The sequence below is a fragment of the Centrocercus urophasianus genome, unplaced genomic scaffold, assembly GCF_019232065.1.
Source record: "Centrocercus urophasianus isolate 14NV4802_14NV808 unplaced genomic scaffold, USGS_Curo_1.0 seq_26, whole genome shotgun sequence".
Taxonomy (NCBI): Eukaryota; Metazoa; Chordata; class Aves; order Galliformes; family Phasianidae; genus Centrocercus; species Centrocercus urophasianus.
Genome location: NW_024884822.1, coordinates 2,144,970 through 2,166,869, shown reverse-complemented (window position 1 = coordinate 2,166,869; position 21,900 = coordinate 2,144,970). Strand labels below are relative to the sequence as shown.

At 40.1% G+C, this 21,900-nt stretch overlaps 1 protein-coding gene across 2 annotated transcripts in view; it reads right to left on the bottom strand.

Annotated features, from left to right (window-relative positions):
* The window catches only part of SLIT3 (slit guidance ligand 3), a 472,881-nt gene extending 462,663 nt beyond the window's left edge, over positions 1 to 10,218 (bottom strand). Inside the window, exons 1-2 of one of the 2 annotated variants that reach the window (XM_042826239.1) lie at positions 10,201 to 10,218; positions 9,613 to 9,862 (exon numbers count right to left, since the gene is read on the bottom strand). In XM_042826239.1, the coding sequence (XP_042682173.1) occupies positions 9,613 to 9,794 (182 nt within the window). In that variant the 5' untranslated portion in view covers positions 9,795 to 9,862; positions 10,201 to 10,218. Of the gene's footprint in view, positions 1 to 9,612; positions 9,863 to 9,962; positions 10,023 to 10,200 lie in introns of those variants that run through there. The other variant, XM_042826238.1, reaches the window with a different exon arrangement.
* Positions 10,219 to 21,900: the final 11,682 nt, after the last annotated feature.

The window sequence follows — 21,900 nt, the reverse complement described above, 5'->3', positions numbered from 1 at the left end:
AAAAAAAGAGAAAAAAAGAGAAAAAAAGAGAAAAAAAGAGAAAAAAAAGAGAAAAAAGGAGAAAAAAGAGAAAAAAGAGAAAGAAAAGAAAGAGCAAAGAAATGGAGAAAAGAACACAAAGTGGTAAAGGTCAGTAAGGTGAGTACAGCAGGCACTGACCTTGACTCAACAGCAGACTAACTTGAATTAAAGTTTTGCCTGACGTCATGAAAATTGTAGGGAATTTAAAATTTTTCAAAACCACTTCTCATTTCTAAAGGAGGACCTTTCCTCCAAAGTAAGAGCACCAAAACGGAAGATAAAAAATACATCTAAAATCAGAGTTCATCAACAGCCAAAATAACCAGCACCATCACCTCGTAATACTATGGAGCCCTGTCTGAAATAGATCTGATCTTCCATTTGTATAGGCAATAATAACTGTGTACACTGAGAAAACATCCTCAAAAGTTACAGAGATCTGATTTGTCTTGTTCATTTGGGCTGACTGCCTCTATTTGCAGGCATAGCATAAAGTGACTACAGTAACCCCACACAACAGAGGAGGTTTAGTCTCTCCAATTAAACTCCTAAAGATAGCATCACTGCTAGCAGCCTTGCACCTCAGATTGAACAGAGATAGAAGTTGCAGCCAATGAGGTATCAACTATAAGAATGCTATCTACTTGAATTGTCTGCATTCCTTGGTCTTTAAATAGATTTAATAGGTGTTTCAGGAACTTCATTAGTAACCTGACACTATATAGACTATGTTGATTATTCACCACACAGTTCAACAGGAAGGTAATCCTACTGACCCCTATGCAAGAAGCAAAGAGGATTCTCCAAAAAAGCCTCACTAACGTAAGAATTACTTCTGCAGAAGAATCACAGATTTTCACAAAAACCAAAGTAAATATGAGTTTGGAAGCAAGATGAATTCTGAAATCAATTCTGAAATTTCAGATCAAGAAATACAGAAACCTAATTAAAACACGTGATGGAAAAAAATCAAGACAACAGCAGCTTTAAAAAAGCAAGGTTTTTCTTCATCTTAGCATAAGAGACCTTCATTAAGAATGCTCCCTTCGTCAGTGAGAAGGAAGGGAATAATATAATGATCAGTATAACCATCAGTTAAGGTTTCCCCCTATGAGGGACAAAATTAGATTAAGGTCTCAGAAAAAGCAGCAACTCCTAGACAGAAAGGTAAAATTCTAATTAAAAGCTCCAGAAATCTATCAATCACAGAATTAAAAACACACACTGCAGCACCAAACAGATGGTATAAAACTGAAATACAAGACATTTATTCTGACAGAGACAACTTACAAACCAGATTCAGTTAAGGAAAAAAAAATAAAAACCACACTGAAAGCAACTGGCAGAAAGGTAAGAAGCAATCCCTTAAATCATATCTCTCCTACAACTTCTCTGAAGATATGGCCTGCAAAACTTACTTAGTGAGTACAAGACCACAAACCTGTTCACCTTAAATATAAAGGCAGAGAGTAGACCTCTTGTGTATGAGGGCTGTGCCTCCTATTTTATCTTGTTGGCCCATGACATCAAAGATGAACATTGGTGGGATGGCAGTAGAGGTTGAACTTTCCCACCAATATTCCATTACATTTTGTTGCTGTGCAACAGATGGCAGCAGAGGAGCAGTCTGACAAAATGGCATCCGATATGGAAGTGCTTATTAAGCAAAGGCATGGGATTGAATTTCTCCCTGTGGAAAAAATGGTACCCACTGACATTCATTGATATTTGTTGAACATTCATGGAGATCAAACAGTGGATATGAGCACAGTGAGGTGTGGTGATGGAGCATTACATCAGTGGCAACAATGATGTGCAAGACATCTCAGATGGCCACGCATAGCTGTCACACCACTAACAGTGTCTTTACCAGCTCACTCACATGAATAGGATTACAACCAGGGAACTGTGCAACATCAGCTTCAATGCCTTGGAAACAATAGTAGCAACACTGGAGTATCACAACATTTGTGCCAGGTGTTCACACACAAATGGAATAAGCACCATTTGCAAGCTAGTCATGTCCTATTAGACCCATATGGGGTTGAAGGTGACTGCTTCCTGGATCACATCATTACCAGTGATGTGATGGTGTCACAAACAAAAGCCAAAGTTAAAATGGCTGTCTGTGGGCTGGTGAAGCATGAATCCCCCATAAAAGAACAGTTCAGACACAGCTCTTGGCAGTCAAAGCAATGTGAACTAACTTCTGGGATACAAAAGGGGATCCTGTTGGATTTCCTGGAATCTGAATAACTATCGAATCTGACTGCTACATCACAAAGCTAAGCTGAAAGCTCAAGTCAGGCCAGAGAAGATGACAATTTTTCTCTTGGAATATGATAATGCCAAGCCCCATACCAATCTAAAGACCACAGCATCATAGCAATCATGAAACAGTGGGGCACCTCCATTGGTGCAGATTTGTATGAGCAGCGCATGCAAGCTCTTGTTCATCACTGGTGAAAATGCATAGCTAATGTGGTGACCACGTTTAAAAATAGCGTTTTGTAGCTGAGAATTTGCTCTATCAAATAGTGTTATTATGCTTTTTGTGTACGATGTCGTTTCCATGGCATTACTTTTGGAGCAACCCATGTATTCAGTACCACTACAAAAGAACATCAATTGCTTACAAGGCCATTTTTCAGTGGAAAAGTTCTTCCCGTTCCTGTGAGCCATTCAACATCTGAAACAACACATCTGACTGAACAACACTGAAAGGAGATTTGAAGATTAAATAAATGGAACTCTGGAGAAAAGACTTGAAAAAAATCAAAACAAATCTTCTTGGGCTATGTTGCAATCAGAATATTACAAGAACCCATCCAGAATATTACCAGAACCCATCTCTTTCTTAAGAATTACTTAAAAAAATAAACCAAAAGAAGTCAAATTTATACAGCCGGACTTTGGCAAGCAAAACCTGTTATTGAACCTAAAAGGGATGGGAATGACAACAACAGCCTCTAAGCTTAAATCCACATTAAACTATAATAATGTAGCTGAATCAACAACAGTGAATAGAAGCTTCCTGTCAGCCAAGGAGCAAAAAGGAGACAAGCCCTGTGCTACAAATTTATCTCAAAGAACTCATCAGAGGATGGTGCACAGAATTTACCTCTACCATGATAACATTTTCTGAACATTCTGCTTACTCATCTACACATCCCTTTAATGTGAATACATGGATATAATCACCAGAGGAATTGTTACATATTACTTCCAGTCATTCTACCATTTTTCTTCAAATAGTTTTACCATTTGAAGTTAACATTAGTTCTTCCCCTCAGTTATCTTGACATCCTTTCCTCATGAAGCTGGAAACTTGCTTTGTCTCAACTTGGTGATAACAAAACATTGCTTTGTCTTGCAGGGCTGGACATTAAGATGAAGAAGGAACAGAGAGCTCCCCATTAGGGAGTCATTCAACAAGAAGACAGAGGATGTACGTGTTGGCTCCTGCAGCTGTCATCTTCATGACAAAACCAGGAAGCTGCCTCCACTTAAAGTTAATACATGTCCTGCTAGCGCTGGAGAAGAAGTCTCTCACACAGGCAGACTTTTTCCCCAGCTACTGAAAGGCATTCAACAGTGTGCTACCAAAATTCTTTACCTGACCCACATCTGTAATTGAAGAGAGCAAAGAAAAAAGGACTAAGAGGTACCAGGTTACTTAGGGAGAACTTTCCACAGTCTCTGCCGAAGATTAACAAAACAGGTGAGATCATTCAGTAGTTGTAGTATTAGGTGACAAAGTTGTGTTTACCTCCTCGGAACTTCTGGAGTTCCAAGCTCAGTAAAGAGGAATCAGCCATTTAATTTGTTATACATACAAATTCATTATAGTGTAACACCTTATGAGACTGCAGGCACTTCTGAAGATAGGAGGCTGCACAACTTGCAGGTGACGTTCATTCCAAACTGGATTTAGTTAAGTCACTTCAAAGATTTAGTTATATGTTGTCAGTTCAAATTCAGGGAAGGAAGTAAACAAGGAAACAACAAATGGATAAAGAAAATGAGAATTTATTGAGGAGGAAACTTGTTTTTCAGATTTAAAAAATAAATACACAAATGAAATTGTTTAGTTTGCTTAAATATGACTTGAATGATCACTGCAGTCCTCAGTCAGATGGCAAAGAAACTCGATTCGAGTTCAGTCCTCACGAAATCACCTTGAAAATGACACAACTTCAGCAGGCACCAGATGAGAACTACAAACAGGAACACAGTTGTGAATAAGAAAGGATGCACACACAAACTCAGAGCAAAACTGTTTTCCATTCATCCCTCGTGAATAAAGCATAAGTCAGCAGAAACGCAATATTTAAGCAATAGCTTCCATTCTCCATAGCTGTGAAGGTCAAACAGCTTCACAGCAATCAACTTACAGGTGACAAACAGTGGACAGCACAGGGATTTTTATACAGATAACTAAAAATAAGAGTATTCGGATTTTTTATTTTCAGTATAATTATCCATATAGATATGTGAGCTACACTGACTCAGGCACACACTTTACTGCCAAATACATAAATTCCAGAAAAAAGCAGCATGCATTCTCTGTACTTTAGGACTACCTAAAAATAAGACAGCTATTCATTTAAGGAGAAATTCTCCATTCATTTAATTGCTTTGTGTGAATCAATACTTCACAACAAAAGTAAGAGCTTAAGAAAGCGAGCAGCTTCATTTATTAGAAAAATACTCAAGTAAGTAATCTGATCCTCTTCAATCTTAACCCAATTTGTACAACCTACAGACAACATGATGATGGCCTTCATTTCATTATTTGCCTATGTACCTGCCAGAATCCTCCTTCCTGCTTTCATCACTTCAAGACAACATTACAAATTCAATAGTGCAAGACTCTGATCCAGTATAGCTGGACTGATATAGTCAGTATAGCTGATCCAGTATAGTCAAACACAGTGTTAAGTTATTAAAGGGAAATTAGCCAAATCAAATTCAACAACTCAGTCAAGTTTCCTCAGGATCAGAACCTTTAATCAGTACCTTTTGCCTCTTCAAAGCCAAAGTCATATATGTCCATTTATTGCTACATTATCTAGAGAGAAAGAAAGGCCTCATGCAGAGTTTTGGAGACAAACACTACAGAAACAAGTGGCAATCCTTAGTGGAGAGAATCCTAAAAAAGCACAATGTGAATGTAAGAGTCAATATGATTTGCACGTGTTTAACATTGTGTTCTGCAATAATTTGACAGCATTCAAGACAGTAGCTAAGATCTAATTCAGAGACAAAAATGGAGGAAGCTGTAGACATTATAAACCAATGCAACTTCAGCAGCTACATGTACCTAGGCCAAAAACACCATAATAATATATTTGTATAACAAACCCCAGACCACATGAAAACTCTATAGCAAGCAGATGACTAAGCTTCTAAATTGCACCTAAATGTGGACATGCTCAATTTAGCTACTCAAGCAAAGCACAGAACTGATTAGTCCTGCAAGCTTTAGCAATTTAGAAAGGTAAAGAATCCTCCATATTAGAAGACAAAACAAGATAAAAAACTGATGCAAAAGCTATATATTAAATCAGATTATAAGCCATCAAGTATAAATTGAGCAACAAATCAACATGGCTAAATTCCTGAATTTTGACATACAGACAGACACAACGTGCTGCTAACAGGGAGAGAGCAAGACATTAATCAAAGGAAAAATGCCAAGGCATAACTTTCATACTCAAGCACAGAGTACAGACTGACCCATAAGACAGTAGTTTCTGCATGTCACTTGCTCCTTTCAGAGCTGAAGGTAGCTTTGATCTGCTCACTACATTTATACCATTTCAAACTAAGCTTGACTATCAGCATTACTGTTACAAAAAATGACAAGTATAATATTTTACACATACAGAAAACACTTCTACTGAAGAAAATCACATAAATACAGAATCACAAAAGAACTGAAGTGTTGCTAAGCAAACTGACGGGAGAATTCTGTTGAAGCAGGAGCCGTAAGGAACAGTTTGGAAAGATAAAATATATAAATATATCCATAAAAATCTTGAGTATCCCTAATTTTAAAACTCTTAACTTCTGCCTCAGCTATTTGCAGAAAACACCTTATCAGTTGAACAGCTTGGATAAAACAATCCCTGTGCCCACCCCTAAAAGTTAACTCTAATCCTGTTGGTAGGATGTTAAGTTACTTGACAAATGGATCAGTAACTACTAACAAGCCCCAGAGTCAGGTATGTTACTGTAGCAATTAGACATGCACATCTTGGACCTAATTTCATGAAAATCACTTCATGAGTAGTGGGGTATCCTGGGGATTCCTTCTCTAGCACAAATGTAAATGGGGTTTGTAATGTAAAGTATTTGTTTCACCACCTCCAGACAAAATATTTCTGAACCAGTAGCACACAAACATTTTCCTCTCTTTTTAGCTCTTCGTGAGAACCAACTTAGCAAAAACTTCCATCTACACCAGACAATTAGAAGACTACCATAGAACATAATAACAAGGTAAAATGCAGCACAGACCTAACACTACTTGCTATAATTGTAAAGCTACCATTAAAGATGAAACTGCATAAGGAAAATTTTAGGCTACTCAGATGCCATTTCTGTGATTATTGGTTAATTTGTGAATTCCCGAAGACAGAAATCTCAGGTACAACTCTTTACAAGAACTGTATCTCAAGGCACTAAAAAGAAAATGCTAGAAAAAGCATAAGCCATGTTTACTATGAAAAATGACTAATAAAAGCTCTGGTGATGTTTGTTTCTTGTAATATCAGAAGATATTTACTAGTTTATTTAACAGAACTTGTCAACAAGAGATGTTTCTGCCTAAAGATTTTTATCATCTTTTCTTAGGGTTACATTTGCAGTTTCCTTGGGCTTCATATTGATGCAAATTTACATAATATTTAACTTGGCTCCTGTGGCCAAAACATTCATAGAAATGTAACTCTCTACAAGCTTAGTAGCAAAATAATGTAAGTGACCCTGTTAGATCTCTCATTAATTATTAAGGCAAAACGTTTCCAACTTACAGCAATATTTAGATTTTTTTAGCTCAAAAGAGTGCAGAAAGAAGATGACATTTTCATATGCTGACTACAAAAATCTGCTGGGAAAATAACACAGCAAAGCTTTTTGACGACCGCACACTGGGCACATAAACATTTTTCCAAGATAAACAGTACCTGTCTCTATTTACCTCAAAATGACAAAAACTGATTACAAGTCGAACAAACCAGTTAAAGACTAAACATCAACCCAGTGTTACATCATGGGTACAGAATGCCATGGGCTGTGAAGAAAAGGAGGATCTTTGATACATCCAGTGGTTGACTAACGTTTCACCTAAGAGGAAGGGAATAAGGTCTTTTCCTTCACTGATCCAATTAGAAAATTCAGGTTAGTTCAATGACTTGCAATCTAGACTTAAGAGAAGTTACACAGGCTTTAAACAACTGCTGCAATGAAGATGACAGTGAACAGCATAAAAAAAAATAGTGAAATGCTCATAGTGAAGTAGTACATAAAACTGTAGAGTGCATCATTATGGATTCCTCTGTGTTATTTCCACCATATTTTAGTCATCGAATGCTCCAATAACACACTATTTTCAAAACAAACCAAAAAGCTGTAACACAGCTATAGAGCCTATTCACCAGTAGAGCATCTCTGAGGTTAAAGATTCAAACTGAATATTGTGAAATAGCTACCACTGCTCATCATGCAGCCATTAATCTAAAACTTGAATCTGTAAGCTATACCAAAAATGATCAGAACTAAGAACGCAGAGATTACATGCACTTGCATTCTTTTTAAAGCTTAACATACCAAGATCAAGCAACTTACTCTTTCAGCCTTGCTTCTTACAAAAGGCAAAGGAAACCAACATCTCTATTAAGTACATTCTCAAAAAGGAAACCTAGTAACAAAGTGAACTCAGCCTCCCTAAAACCCAGGCAATAATAAATCACTATACTGCTCTTCAAATGCTTCTCAGGTGGCGAGCTAACCGTGCATTCGTGAATCACTTCAGCCTGAAATCCGAACATTTTATTCCAGCCCCCAACTCTTAAACTGAGCACACCTCACAGATGAAGGATACCAATAGTTGTGTAATCACACAGCTACACCTACCCTTGCTGGCTCGCTATCCTACCAGGTTGGGAGGGGTGATTCTCAGTTGGCTTGAGAGTTCTGTTTGTTTATTGGTGCCCAGATTGCCAGTTTTAGAACGTACATAGTTTCATGCACAGATGGAAAGATTTCAGTAACAGACATCTGAAAACTATTGTTCAAGCAGCTGGGGTTAAAAAGAAGGCTGATAGAGCTACAGAACATTAAAGATGGTGGAATAGCCTAGTAAAAGGTCTCCCAGCACTATAAAACGAATTTAGAAACATTCAAGGATGTTATAAAATTTCATTCTGGGACAGAACTTAGCTTTTAAAAGGCCTCTACACATGAAAGCTTGGTTTCCTTAGTAACCTCATTTAGCTTTCTTAGGGAAAAACTGCTTGAGAGTTTGAAGTTTCCCCATACTGTAGGATCCAAAAGGAAATAAAACAGGAAGTCAACCCATTGAATCTGCAGTTTCTGCCAATGAGTTTAAATGCTTCAAGTTGTCAGTTAATCCACATAAGGCACAACTAACTGCACTTCTCCTAGAGACATCAGTGGAGCCCAGCACAGAGCCGTGCTGAAGCTCTGTTTAACATTCCATTCTGGACATCTTCTGGACATCTAGCATTGGGTATTCTCTGCAGTAAGCCATGTGCAGCGTCAAGAGATGCTGCCCTCTGCACCAACTCAGTGTCAAAACTGTATCAGAGGTCTGAAGTTAGCTTTCAACTTTCCCCTTCGGAACTTGCTACGTAACAGAGTCAACCAAAAAAACTCGTAAGAAGTTATAACACAGAAGATATATTCCACACATACTCATAACATTCTCCTGTAACTGAGTGGAAGCATCTCACAGTATTACACTATCATAAACCCTGTAGCAGATTAAAAACTAAGTAACAAGCTTCCCTCCCCTTAACACCAACTTAGGCAATTTAAGACAGAAATTAGAGACCGCTTTCATGTGACTTCTTACCCATTTGCATTAGTTTATGTCAGTAGTTGATTTTTCCATGGTGATGAAGTCACCACACTGGGAAAACTAAGCAAGGGGAAACTGCTGCCAGCCACCAGGTGAAAATACCCAGGTTTCCAATTGCATTTTAAATTGGTGTTCTCATTGACAATGATTGTTTCGTGGGAACATTCCATATAGAGTTCTAAGCAAGTTAGAAACAAGTCAGTGCAAAACCAAATCAACAAGACCCCCATCTGTTAGTATGGTCTGGAAAACACCATGAAGCTTCAAAAATAATTTTTATTTATTTTATTTTTTTAAAGTGAAAGCAGCAGCAAGATACCTGTAACTTCTGAAAAGCTCCTCCCCTTCCCTCCTGAAAACATTAATTCGTGTTTCATTACTTAAGCTGCTGTTACTATGTACTCCACACCGATAGGCAGGTGTTGAGAAATTCATGCCAGATGTTTCTATAAGTACTTGAGGAGCCCTTAACGTTTACTACTTACAGTCTCTCAGCATTCCTGGGAATATCCCTCGGTACAGTTTTGAGTCCTAGTCCATGACAATCCACGTTGGAAGCAATGCACGTACATTTATGAGGGCATCCTCCAACAGGCATCCAACTCATGGAGCTCCAAAAGCTCAAGATCATTCCAAGGCACAGAAACGCACTTCTTCCACCAGACATGATTTCTTGATCACTCCAGCGGGTATAAAAGTGTGTGTGAGCAGCCAGCCCTTCAAGATGAAATGCCTCTACGAAGGGGAAAAAAAAAAAAGAAAAAAAAAAAAAAAAGGCTCTTAGTACAGCCCAAGGGAACCCACCACTGCCATCATCGCCGGAGCAGCAGCAAACCTTCAAAGGCGCCTGAAAGGGTTACGTTAGGTGGAAGAAGGTGGGGGATTGCCTTTCGGGCTCAGGTTTCCTTCTGTTATCTACGAGCGGTACCAGAAGGCAGATAGTTTAACAGAGCTCGAGCCAGATGCGTCTTCAGATGAAAGAGAAACCGGGAGCGAAGATAAATACACACAAAACATCCATCAGAAGCGGCGGCAATCTCCCAAGCAGCCTCCTCCGCTCCGCATCGCCCCACCTGGGCCGGGCAGGTGACCCGCGGAGGCGCCGGGCGGCAACTCAAAGCTCCGCGAGCTCCTCAGGCGCTGCCCGCCGCCGTTCGGCCGCTGCCGCCGTGGGCCGGCACCCGCGCGCTGACGGCCGGCGGAGCCGGGACCGGGAGGCGGCGAGGGATGGACGAGTGGCGGCGGCGCTCCCACCCGCGGCGCTGCCGCGCCCGCCCGCCGCTCTCCATTCACTGGGCATGGCAGCCGGGCGAGCGCCCGCGGCACGGTGCCACCCCTCCCCCCTCCCAAAATATCAGCCGCCGCGCCCATTGGCCGCGCGGCGTCTGACGTCACCCAAACGCCGAACTTTTGGAGCGGAGGGAGGGCGAAAGTTTGGGGCCGCTCCGCGCGGCGGCGAAGGAACTCGGGGACCCGCGGCCCCATCCGCGCCCCGGGACGCGGCTCCCGGAGCCCCCCGCCCGGTTCGGATTTCGGAGGGCGACGCGCGGGACGCGGCGCGGACGACCCGGCTCCCGCCGAAGAGGTCTCGGTCTCGAGTTTCCCTCCGGGGGGGAACCGGGCGCCTTTTGTTCGGGCCGTGCGCACTCCCCGAGTACCCTCTGGCGGTGGGAACCGGCCCGGCCCCGCTCACCCCGAGCTGCCCCTTCCGGGAGCGCCCGTGCGCCGCGGGCTACGAATTCACCGAGAGGGCGGGCGGCGGGGAAACGTGCTGTAAAACGGGGGAAGCGGAATGCGTCCACATGACGGTCGTGTGCCGGTCCGACGGTGTTTGGAGCTCCGAACGTTCTACTGAAGCTTATTAAAAGAACGAGCCAAACACGGGGCGCCTTGCAAATCTTTAAATAGTTAGAAATGACTTGGAAAACGGAGAGGCCTGAGGGAGATGCAAGTAGAGCATCTTTTTAAGTTTAAGCCAAGTCAAAAGATAATTAAGATGAAGAACAAAGCTGGTATACACATGACATGAAATATGTTTCAGAATACTCAGTCCCCTACTTGGCACACCTGAAGACGATGCAGAAGCACAGTGATGCACAACACGTTGCTCACTGAGCTGATGCACACAGAAAATCTGCTCTGTGTCTACATCACAGAATCTTGGTCCACGAGCATGGACTCTAGATTCTAGTCCTCTGTGAACGGAAAAGTTTTCCTTCCACCTGTCCAACAAGGAGCCTGGTGAGCACTGCCCTGAAACTGCCACAGACACCTCCAACAAAGACTGGGCAATGCTACGTTACCTTGGGTTTGCGTTTCCCACTTTGTGCTCAAAATGTTTTTTTCCACAAACACAAAATTTTAAATGGAAAAGCTTCCAGAAAAAAAAAAAATAATAAATAAAAATAAAAATAAAAAAATTCCAAACACTAAGACACTCATCATCAGGCATGGATTCCAACATGTGCAACTATTCGTTGGTTTCTGGCTATGTCTGCCCCACTGGGATTTCTGACACTTACAACCATGTGAGGTGTTCCTGTCACCTCGATAGCCAGTTTTACCCTTAAATGAAATGCCACCTCCACAGCCAGCAGGGCAGCTACTTGGCTACTGCCCTAACAAGGACACATTGGACACTATAGAGATTTTCCCAGGAAAGACCAATTTGCCAACAGCATGCGTAAGATCACAGATCACTTTCACCTCTCCTTTTCTGGTCTTTGACAAAGCAAAACAAGAAACAAAGTGTTTTTCTCATTTTTTACTGAATTATTTGGTCTTTTTTTTTTTTTCCCCACAGAACCCATTTTGATCAAGACTTACACCTGAACTGCTTACACGACTAGACTCAGAACTCATTTAAGCAGTCCTTGTATAGCAGTATTCAACAAGAGAAGGCTCAGTGACAAGTCACACAAGGATTGAAAATGTACAGAGACTCAGCTGTCACCCCTTTAAGTGGCTGCTTTATGCTACTTCAGAAAAGATTAGAAAATGCTGTTCTCTCCACCTCTCTCAAATCTACAAGAGGAAAGGGATTGGGAAGGTGTACGTAACTTCATCTGAATTCCCAAATAAACCTTGGCTTTCGTGGAGTAGAGGCAACAAAGATGACTTTAACCTCCCTCAATAACAGACCAATTGAAGACCAAAGCCTAGCGAACCCCACTCCGCCTCACTATACAGCAACACGGGCAGCAACAACTGCAGGATCTTGAACCACACCGCTCCCCTTTCCCCTCTTGAGAGGGCAAAAGCACAGCCAGCTCCAGGCATGTCACTGACACTCATCGCTATCTATTCTGAGGCAAGCGCCCTCCATCAAGCGTTAGTTCAAGAGATCAGCTCTTGAACACAGAACAGCTGGTTCGGCCAGATGACAGAAATTACACTGCTTAGCAAGACAAAGTACTCCGAAAGCCCCAGTGTCTCCTTCACACAGACTGAAGGTACACATACTTAGTTCGTTCAAGCAGCGAAAATACTTTCATTGGAACCTAACTTGCCTTGGCAGCCAGGCAACATCATTCCAAAGAAAGATTTCCTGCTCTGTTTAACTTGCAAATCTCTTTGTAGCTATGGGCTCATGGAGAGTCATACATCCCTCGCCTCAGGATGGACACGTGGGGGTTGTTGGATACTAATTATTAATACAACTGTAGACAATGGAAGCACAACTGTCCAATGCAATACTTATTTTTAAGTTACTCTAATATTCAGCTCTGCAGGACCAGTTCTAAGAAATGCTGAAAAACTCCCTGGAATGTCTTCTCACTATCATCCACAGCAATCAGCATATTCCATGCTTCGCTGTTTCTCTCTCACAAGAAAATCACCCTGAATAGAAAGGTGCACCAAATGGCAGAAAGCAAGCTGAACTGAAAGCCAAGCCTAATCTTCAAATATATTTCATTGTTATAAAAACTGAGGCATGTTTACATTCCAGTTAAAACAGCACTTAGAGGAGACAGTCACATATTATCAAGTCACACCACAGAGAAGCAGAGTGTTGGCTCTGCTGTTTTCTTTTCACATATCTACTATGCCTTCCTGATCTTGGCAACTGCTGCAAGCTGGCAAACCAGTCACTTCATCTCTTAGTATATGGCTGGCACAGGGTATGGCATGCGTTACACAAAAAGGCACAAAACAATACAGACATTGGAGTATCTACTGAATATGGATCTACAAAATGTCTCCTGTTTGACCCTGTTTTGTATTTATACTAAGATATTTAAGTTATTTTTATGAAGCTATCTAAAGATGGACAGTTTTCATACATACTTTTTCCCAAGCATTTGAAATGATCAACGTTTTCATACATGCAAAACGCCTCATAAAGGTTAAAGGTGTGCTGCCTACCCAGCAGGAATTTAAATCTTGCCTGCTGCTTCTGCAATATGAAATATAGTCCTTTCTCTTAGGAAAGGAGTAGCTTCGACATATCTAGAACATCTTTACACCAGTTAGGAAATTGACTACTCAACACACGAAAATAAACAGGAAAAAAAAAAACTAAGCAAGAAAAAAAAAAAGTGGTTTTCTTCTTCTAAGATGGAAGAACATTCACTGAACAGCTGTTCAGATTACATTCACATTCAAGTGGAGCTGTCACCTCAGCTGCTTCCCTTCAACCTGCCATCCGTAACTGGGACTCCATGATTACCCCTCCACTCCTTGCAGAACTGCCTTTAATACCATTTATGGGCTAGAGGAAGAGCACTGAGTCCTGGGAACAGTGGAAAGGCAGGGTGAACAAAACCAGATGATTGTGGCAGCTACTCAGAGAAGGGGAAGAAAGAGGAAAATCACTTCTCTAGGCAATTTTGGCATTTCAATACTCTTCACTAAATACAAGCACTGGAAGTGTTTTAGAGTTAATTTCAAGACATGCTACAAAATGTCACCATATTTCTTGTCATGTCCTGGGCATACATGCAGATGCACACCATATAGAAAGTGTGACATGTCTGAGAAACACGGCATTCACTGCATTTGCTTTGCGCTTGTGGCTCTCACATATGTGGTAAATCTGATGTCTCCAAACGCTGTTTATTCCATGCACAATAGTGCATCTAGAAGCCTGGCAGAACTGTAGCAGGGCCTGTTCTGCTGGCTGAAATCATGAAATCTGAAAGTTTACAGGCACAAAAATAAGACTGGTTAAAGAAATCCAAGCAGACAGTCCTCTGGTTCAGGTAACAAAAGGCCATCACAAAACCTCATGCTGCAGGACTGCTTGCACAACAGACAAAAGTCTCTACCACCACCAGCAGTAAAGCAGAAAAGGGGAGAGGAAATTACTTCAGAAGAATGGAGACCCGAATCTTATCATTTAACTGACAAGGCTCCCTGAACAGCTTGAAGAGGAGCTCTTCAACACATCTACCACTGAGGAGAATACTCTACCAAGGGATCAAGCAGATATGTGCATTTTAAAAGATACTAAGTTCAAATTCCACCTAATTTAAAGTCACTGATGCAATCATTTGGGAAGCAATGACATATACCAAGTTATATAAAGTATCTCAGTACATTGCCTAAAAAGGACATAAAGCCAACACTTGACAACCCTGTCAATGGTAAGGAATTTGAACTTGATTTTTACTAGAAACTAGAAATAGAACATAGGTTTAACATGACTGATGGCAATACTTCGGAGTTTTTTGGTTTTGTCTCCCCCCCGGGAAAACAACATCAAAAGTACTCAGTTTTGCTCTCCATAGCCAGGGCACAAGCTACGGGACACCTATTTTAAAGGCAAACATAGACTTCAGCGCTGCTTCCCTAAACAAACAGAGCCTAAGTTGTGTCACGATGCCCTCTTGTGGCTGTTGAGCTCTCGCAGGGTCCTGAACAGACGCTGCAGCCTCGTGAATGTCTCCTGCGCAAATCTTAAGCTGAAGGCTTCATCATCTACAGCACATAGCTCATTTCTAAAGGTTAAATACTTTTTGAACCTGTGATTTTTAAAATGCATGTGCATAAGATGTCAAAGCTAGGGCTAAAATCAATAGCAAGGTGATACTGTCCAAGTTGCGGCTGTTCACCACACCAGTTGATGCCCCATTCAGTGCCCGTTTCACAGGAAAAAATAAGCACTAAGTTCCAGACGTTAGCTTTTATACAAACAGATAAAAAGCAATGTTTTCTTTGTTGAGAACAGGCTGGGATAAGCAGAGTATATTTCTATGAGTGCCTTAAGGTTTTAAATATCATGTTTGAAGATCATGCTTGAAAACATACTACCTGCTTTTAATAGAGTCCAGCTACAAAACAAAAGCAATCCTGAGGTCTGACACATAGCCTACTGCTTGGTATGAAACAGCAGATAGATTAAGTAGTCTAGCAACTGAAGTTAGCCTTACATTCCCCTCAAACAGAATAAAAACCCAAAGATTACCAATCTGCACACTTTTACTCACAAATTCATTCCTATTCCGCTACATGGGAAATGAGGAAGATCAGTCCATGCAAGAAAGCTTATGTTGCTATTTCACCTAGAATACTATAATTCACTGCACAGCGTGCACAAGGAGCAGCAAAGAATTCAAACAATTTATACCACTAACATTGGGCAATCTCATTGATAACAACAATGCTGAAAACAATGAATGAATGTTAGTAAACCGTACATTTTCAATCTTGATAAGATTCAGAGATGGTATTTCAGTTGTTCTTCAAAGTTAGAATTAGCTTGTTCTCTCAATTCTAATAGCAGATGACTTGGTTTTATACTTGTTCCTAATCTACCTCTGCTCTGCTAGTTAAGTCAAACTGGAAAGCAGCAGAAAGATAACTGGCTAACTTCAAGTACGGCTCATGCCTCTGCACCATTTTAAATGTGTTCAAGAATTTTAAATTATAGCTTATGAAGAAAACAGAAGTAGTTCCACTAAGAGTTCTGAAAATTAAATTAGGCTCTGCTGTATTAGATTTTTCTCATACAACAGAAACAACCTAGAAATCCCCCACATTATATTCCCTCTGCTATTGTGGTGTATATTCCATCAACTTTTGATTTACTCTTGTGTTATGTAGTTTAAACCCATATACAGTTCTTTATAGTTTGTTTGTTTTTTGCTGTTTAAATAAATATTAGAGAAAAGGAAAGAAAAATGCAAAATAAACTACTGTTATATACTTCCAGTGCATAAAAGATACTTAAGGAGGGGCATTTTGTTCTTAATTAGCTTAATTAAGCTCTGTAATCAATGTGAATGCAGCTTGCACATAGCAGCAATCTTCAACATATTTCATTCAGTTTCTGAGGCACCACATGCTGGTGTAAGAGTACTGAACTAGCTGAATCATTTAAATAAGTTGTGGCATATTTGAAAAGATCAGGACAGAACAGCATAGCATCATTCCAGCCTTCAGAGCATTACTTTCAATGTGTCAGAAATAGTGCAGCCAGCAGGAGCGGAGAAGTGAGCATCTCTGTGTACTCAGCCCTGGTGAGGCCGCACCTCATGTGCTGCCTTCAGGTTTGGGCTGCTCACTACAAGAAAGACATGGAGGCCCTGAGAAGGGCAACGAAGCTGGTGAGGGAGCTGGAGCACAAGTCTTATGAGGAGCAGCTGAGGGAGCTGGGACCTTTTGGTGTGGAGGAGAATCAGGGGAAAACTTTGTATCTCTCTGCAACTCTTTGAGAGAAGGGTGTGGCAAGGTGGGGGTCAGCCTCTACTCCGGGGTAACTGGTGATAGGACTAGAGGGAATGCCCTCAAGTTGCAATGGGGAGGATCAGGTTAGACATTAGGAAAAATTTCTTCTCCGAAAGAGCAGCTAGGCACTGGAATGGGCTACCCAGAGAGATGGTTGAGTCACAGCATTTAGAAGTTGTACTGAGGGACTTGGTTTAGTGGGAAAGGACAGCTGGACTGGATGATCTTGGAGGTCTTTTCCAAACTTGGCGATTCCGTGATAATGCAAGGCACAGCAGGAATCAGCACTGGTTACCAGGACGGACTAAAGTGTCAAAACGTATAGCCCATGGCCTTCAGTGGTTTATAAAACAATTTTAAAATATTTTCTTAGTTACCTTTTGTTTTGCTGCAGCCAGAATCTGTCACCAAGCAATTTTAAGAGATTCTGTATTAGAAGAAGCTTAGTTTTCTTTTATTTGAGGGATAATTATTTGGGTACGTAGCTACATTTTACTTTCAAGTATTAACACAGTCTAGAAAAACTGTTTTCATGCAGGGGGCTTTGCAAGTTTCTGGTATAAGAATACTTTCTCTCTTTACAGTTAAGCAGATAGGAGAACTAAGAGCCTCTACATACATGCAACAACACGCAGTGGTTTCAGCAGTGGAACAGGGTTTAAAATGTTACATTTCAGGACTCAGGTCATTGGACAAATAAGCACAAAGAGCACTATTCACAACAATACAATCTTGCTATATTAAAAAAACAAAACAAAACAAAACAATTGCTTACATTTCAAGACTGCTTGCACAGAAATCTGAAAAAAAAAAAAGTCTCCTGTTAGAAAAATAGATTCCTGTTAAGAAAATTCAAATCCATTCCAACACCCCCAGGAAGTATTTGGAAAGTAAGGGAGAAAGTGCCTGGGCAAATAAAGGAATCCGAACACAGGCTTCTAGCACAGTCTTTGGAGTGTATGAAACGCAAACGTTTTCAGAGCAATAAGCTCACGATTGAATACTTCCTTTGCACACAATCTAACAACTCCACATAACAACTCCACAGAGACCTCACTGCAGCCTTCCAGTACTTGAGGGGAGCTTATAAACAGGATGGAGACCAGCTTTTTACATGGCCAAAAGAGAATGGCTTTAAACTCAAAGAGGGCAGATTGACCTTAGATGTTAGGTGGAAACTATTTGCTTAGAGAGTGCTGAGGCACTGGAACAGGCTGCACAGAATTTATGAATGCCACATCACTGAAAGTGATCATTAGCAGGTTGGATGGGGCCCTGGACAGCCTCATCTAATGGATGGTCACCTTACCCTACCCCACAGAACTAGATGGTCTTTTAGGTCCCTCTCAAAGTTAGACATTTTATGATTCTGTGATATTTTGAGACAAAACTATTATGCAGGAAAAGACCATCACCTTCATAAGCTAAAACCAATCTAAAGTCTCCAGGTTTTGACTAGTTCCTAGTGTGAAACCCAAAATCAGAAGGATAAGACAATATTCACCTATTACCTGAAATGAGGTGCTTTCAAAATGGAAGTATTTTGATTTCTTGTGTGAATAAGCTAATTTGAAAGACTTTGCAGCAGATAGAAAGCATTCAAAGCTGTTATTAATGATCTTTAGATTCGGTATTTTGTTTGCACATTGTTAACGCTTGCATGTAGAATAAGCAATCTTGTTTCCACAATGCAAAATGTTTCATTATCTCAAGTGTAGTTCACTTAGCTCAGTGAATCAAAACAGAACTTGTTTTGAAACACAAGTCATTTCTTAGACTTTTTTCTTTAAAGATGTAGTTCAAGAAATCAAATATAATTTAGCATGGCTGGCATCAGAGGTCATGTCTTCATCTACACAAAGTATAGTAGTTTACTCACCTCTGATGACACAAGTTTTCACTAACATCTCCAAAGCTTAAAAACATTAAATGTAAAGCTTAGGCAGCTAAATCCCCATCATGTCAACAACTAACATTACAAAATTCTTTTAACTACAGTGAGGAAATAACTGGTGCTTAAAGTAGGAACAAGAAAATCTGAGTTTTGTTTCCGTGTTACTTATGGGTTCTGACCTTGGCAACTCAACCTTCCAGTCTCCACTTATTAGTTCATAAAGATTTACAATACACACAAGGTTATACAGCAGTGTGAGCTTTACAAAGAACATTTTGAGTACTACTTTCAATCTAAGATGAAATCTGCAGTACTTATCAACTACTAGAAGCATTCTGAAGTGTTTTATAAATATGAAGTATTTTTCATAATATAACTTCCTGGCATCTTGACATTAGAATCATAGAATGGATTAGGTTGGAAGTGACCTTAAAGATCATCTAGTTCCAACCCCTCTGCTATGGGCAGGATTGACTTTTTTTTTTTTCTTTTTGATGCCTTTAGTGGGTATAATATTTAAAAGGAAAGAAAACAATTTTGAATCTTCTGTAGTTTGAATACTGGACACATACTTGTATGGTCATCCAGATAAGTATTTATAACAGCGCTCTTCCATATCTGCAATACATTGAGAGTAAGAAAAGGGACTGAAAGTCAAATGAGATCAACATCTATGCCAAAAGTTCTCTTTAGAAGGATGCTAAGCAGCTTCAGGGTTAGGCTTATTTGTGCCATAACAGCTTTGCCAGTGTTCTGCACCAGGTGGTGAGTACAAAATACAAGCTGGTCCATTTTTTATTTATATTTAACTATTAGAAGGATGCTGAACAAGGAACTATGATCAAGACAACAAGTGGCTAAATCATCATTAAATCAATTTAAGATTTCAGGAAAAAGATAGCAAGCTAGAGTCTCAACTGGGTAGAAAAAGGAGAAGTGTAAGACTATGAAAAGGAAGCAATAAACTGTCCTGTTACTAGATTATAGGATCTATTGAGAAAGAAAGTAAGTGCCATAAGAAGCCCAGATTCCTACTTACCCTCATTCCTTCATCATTTATTTGATATAACTGCTTTCTTGTGCCATTAAGAAATGGTTTCAGGAATTAGGACAGAATTCATATTCTGCAAACATGCACATTTAACTGCCCAGGCTATCAAATACAATTTTATTGGGCCACTGTGAAATTTTCTGACAAGCTAATTACAGTAGCATATTAGAAAACATAACAGCCAAAGTGACAGATTTAGCCAGTTGCCAGACGATGGCCTTTAAGTTCCATTTGGAAGTCCAAACTCTCCACTTTGCAATTTCATGTAAATGTAACAGTTTGTTTCAGGTATTCTTTTTGACCCAGCTTTTTGGATTTGATTTTTTACCCCCATGTTACCATCAGAAAGTTCAACATGGTGGTAGTACAATACAAGAGTGCAGTAGCAAAGGGACTAGTGCAAATGAAATGGTGTTACAAAGCAAAAGCACTCACCCTTCTCAGAAAATGTAGGCACACAGTGAAAACTCCACAAGGAAGGATCTCCAACCAGAGGACCTTCCCCAGTGGCAGTCAGCCCTTAAATGAGGTCTAAGAGAGGTGTAGCCAGGCTGCAGCCCTTCTGGTCACACAGCTGAATTGCCTTCACCTGTGCTCCCAGGCTGACTGTGTTCTTTCCCCAGGTGCTCCATCAGTGGGTCCGGCTGTGACTCAACAGTTCCCATACAGCCCACCACAGTTCAGCAGAACAAACATGCAGGGTAAAAGGCTAAGATGCAGAACAGTATTTTGTTGTTGTTGATTTTGTTTGTTTGTTTCCAAAAGTGACATAGTTTGCTAGAATATTTCTTTACTATAATCAGGAGTGAAGCCTTATTAGGTTATTTACACCTTGAGCCTATTCTTTAAAAATTAAATCATTAGTGTCCAACTATAAATGGCTAAGAGATCTGGCTATTACTTTTTAATGTTACATTACTAACTTCCATTATTAAAACTCATCTTCACTTATCTTTAGCATATTACACTTCCACTTTTCAGCTAACAACATCACTCCTCAAATATGTGCAAAATACATAGTAATTTTAAAATTATACACAATAGACTGGACACATTCAAACTGCTATAGAATCTGGTTTTGGTATTGTGGCAAAGGCCTTCTCTTAAGCATGCTTTTAATCACAAGTAAACTTGTGATTGGTTAAGATCATAATCTGCAGAGCTTAACATTCAATATTCAATTGTATTTTAATACCATCACAACTTCGCAGTGCCAAATTTTCCATATCCAAACAAAGACAGCAATAAATGTGACTTTATAGGTATGTGTCTTTTGAGGCAGCACTTGGGTCAGTTTCACAGCAAGGTTCCCTTCCCTGTATGTATGTTTACCTCTATCGTCACCAGCACTAGGAGAGGCTTGCAGTGATGCTATTTTAGAAGGGAATTTTAAAAATGCTCATTCTCCTGATCAACGTCATGCAGTAGATGAACCAGTGCTACCACAGCTATTGTCTGCTTTATAAGCTGTGCATTTAAAGCCATTACCTAGTAAAAGATTCAACTCAGGTAGTCATGGGTTCATGCTTAGCTCCCCTTAGCTGACATTTATTAGCGCCTGACTAAAAACTCTTAGTTTCCATCCATCCCTTATTTCATTCTATAATTTGCAATAGTACTGATTTAAAAAAAAAAAGTTATTGAAGATTGAACTAAGTAGCAAAATAAAAAAAAGACTTCTGTAAAGCACACTGTGAGCACTACTCCAAAGAGAGGTATTATGAATAGAAAAACCCACCTTATGCTCCACTTTATGCTTTCCTTGTAAGACAACTAATCTGTCAACACAGAACAAATTATTACTGTATTTAAACTAAAGAAACAAAAACAAGAGGAAGAGACTTCTCAGGGCCACTGAAGCCTCTCTATTCACTTAAGCAATTGTTTTGCTAAAACATTTCAAAAAGCTACCCCTGCTGACAGGAAGCAGGCAGCTTTGCTTCTCAAAAACCATTTTTGCATATTTGAAAACCAGTTTTCTCTAAGATATTCATAATAGTACAGGTAATTTTTTCATCTGACCTCCAGAGCAGGCGTAAATGTCTTAATATCAGACTTATTTTCAGGTTTTGCCAGCTGCAAATTAGATTGAGAAGATATTGAGAACAATAACTCTCAAGAAGAAAGGACCACAAGGAATTTTTAACATCAATAGAGATT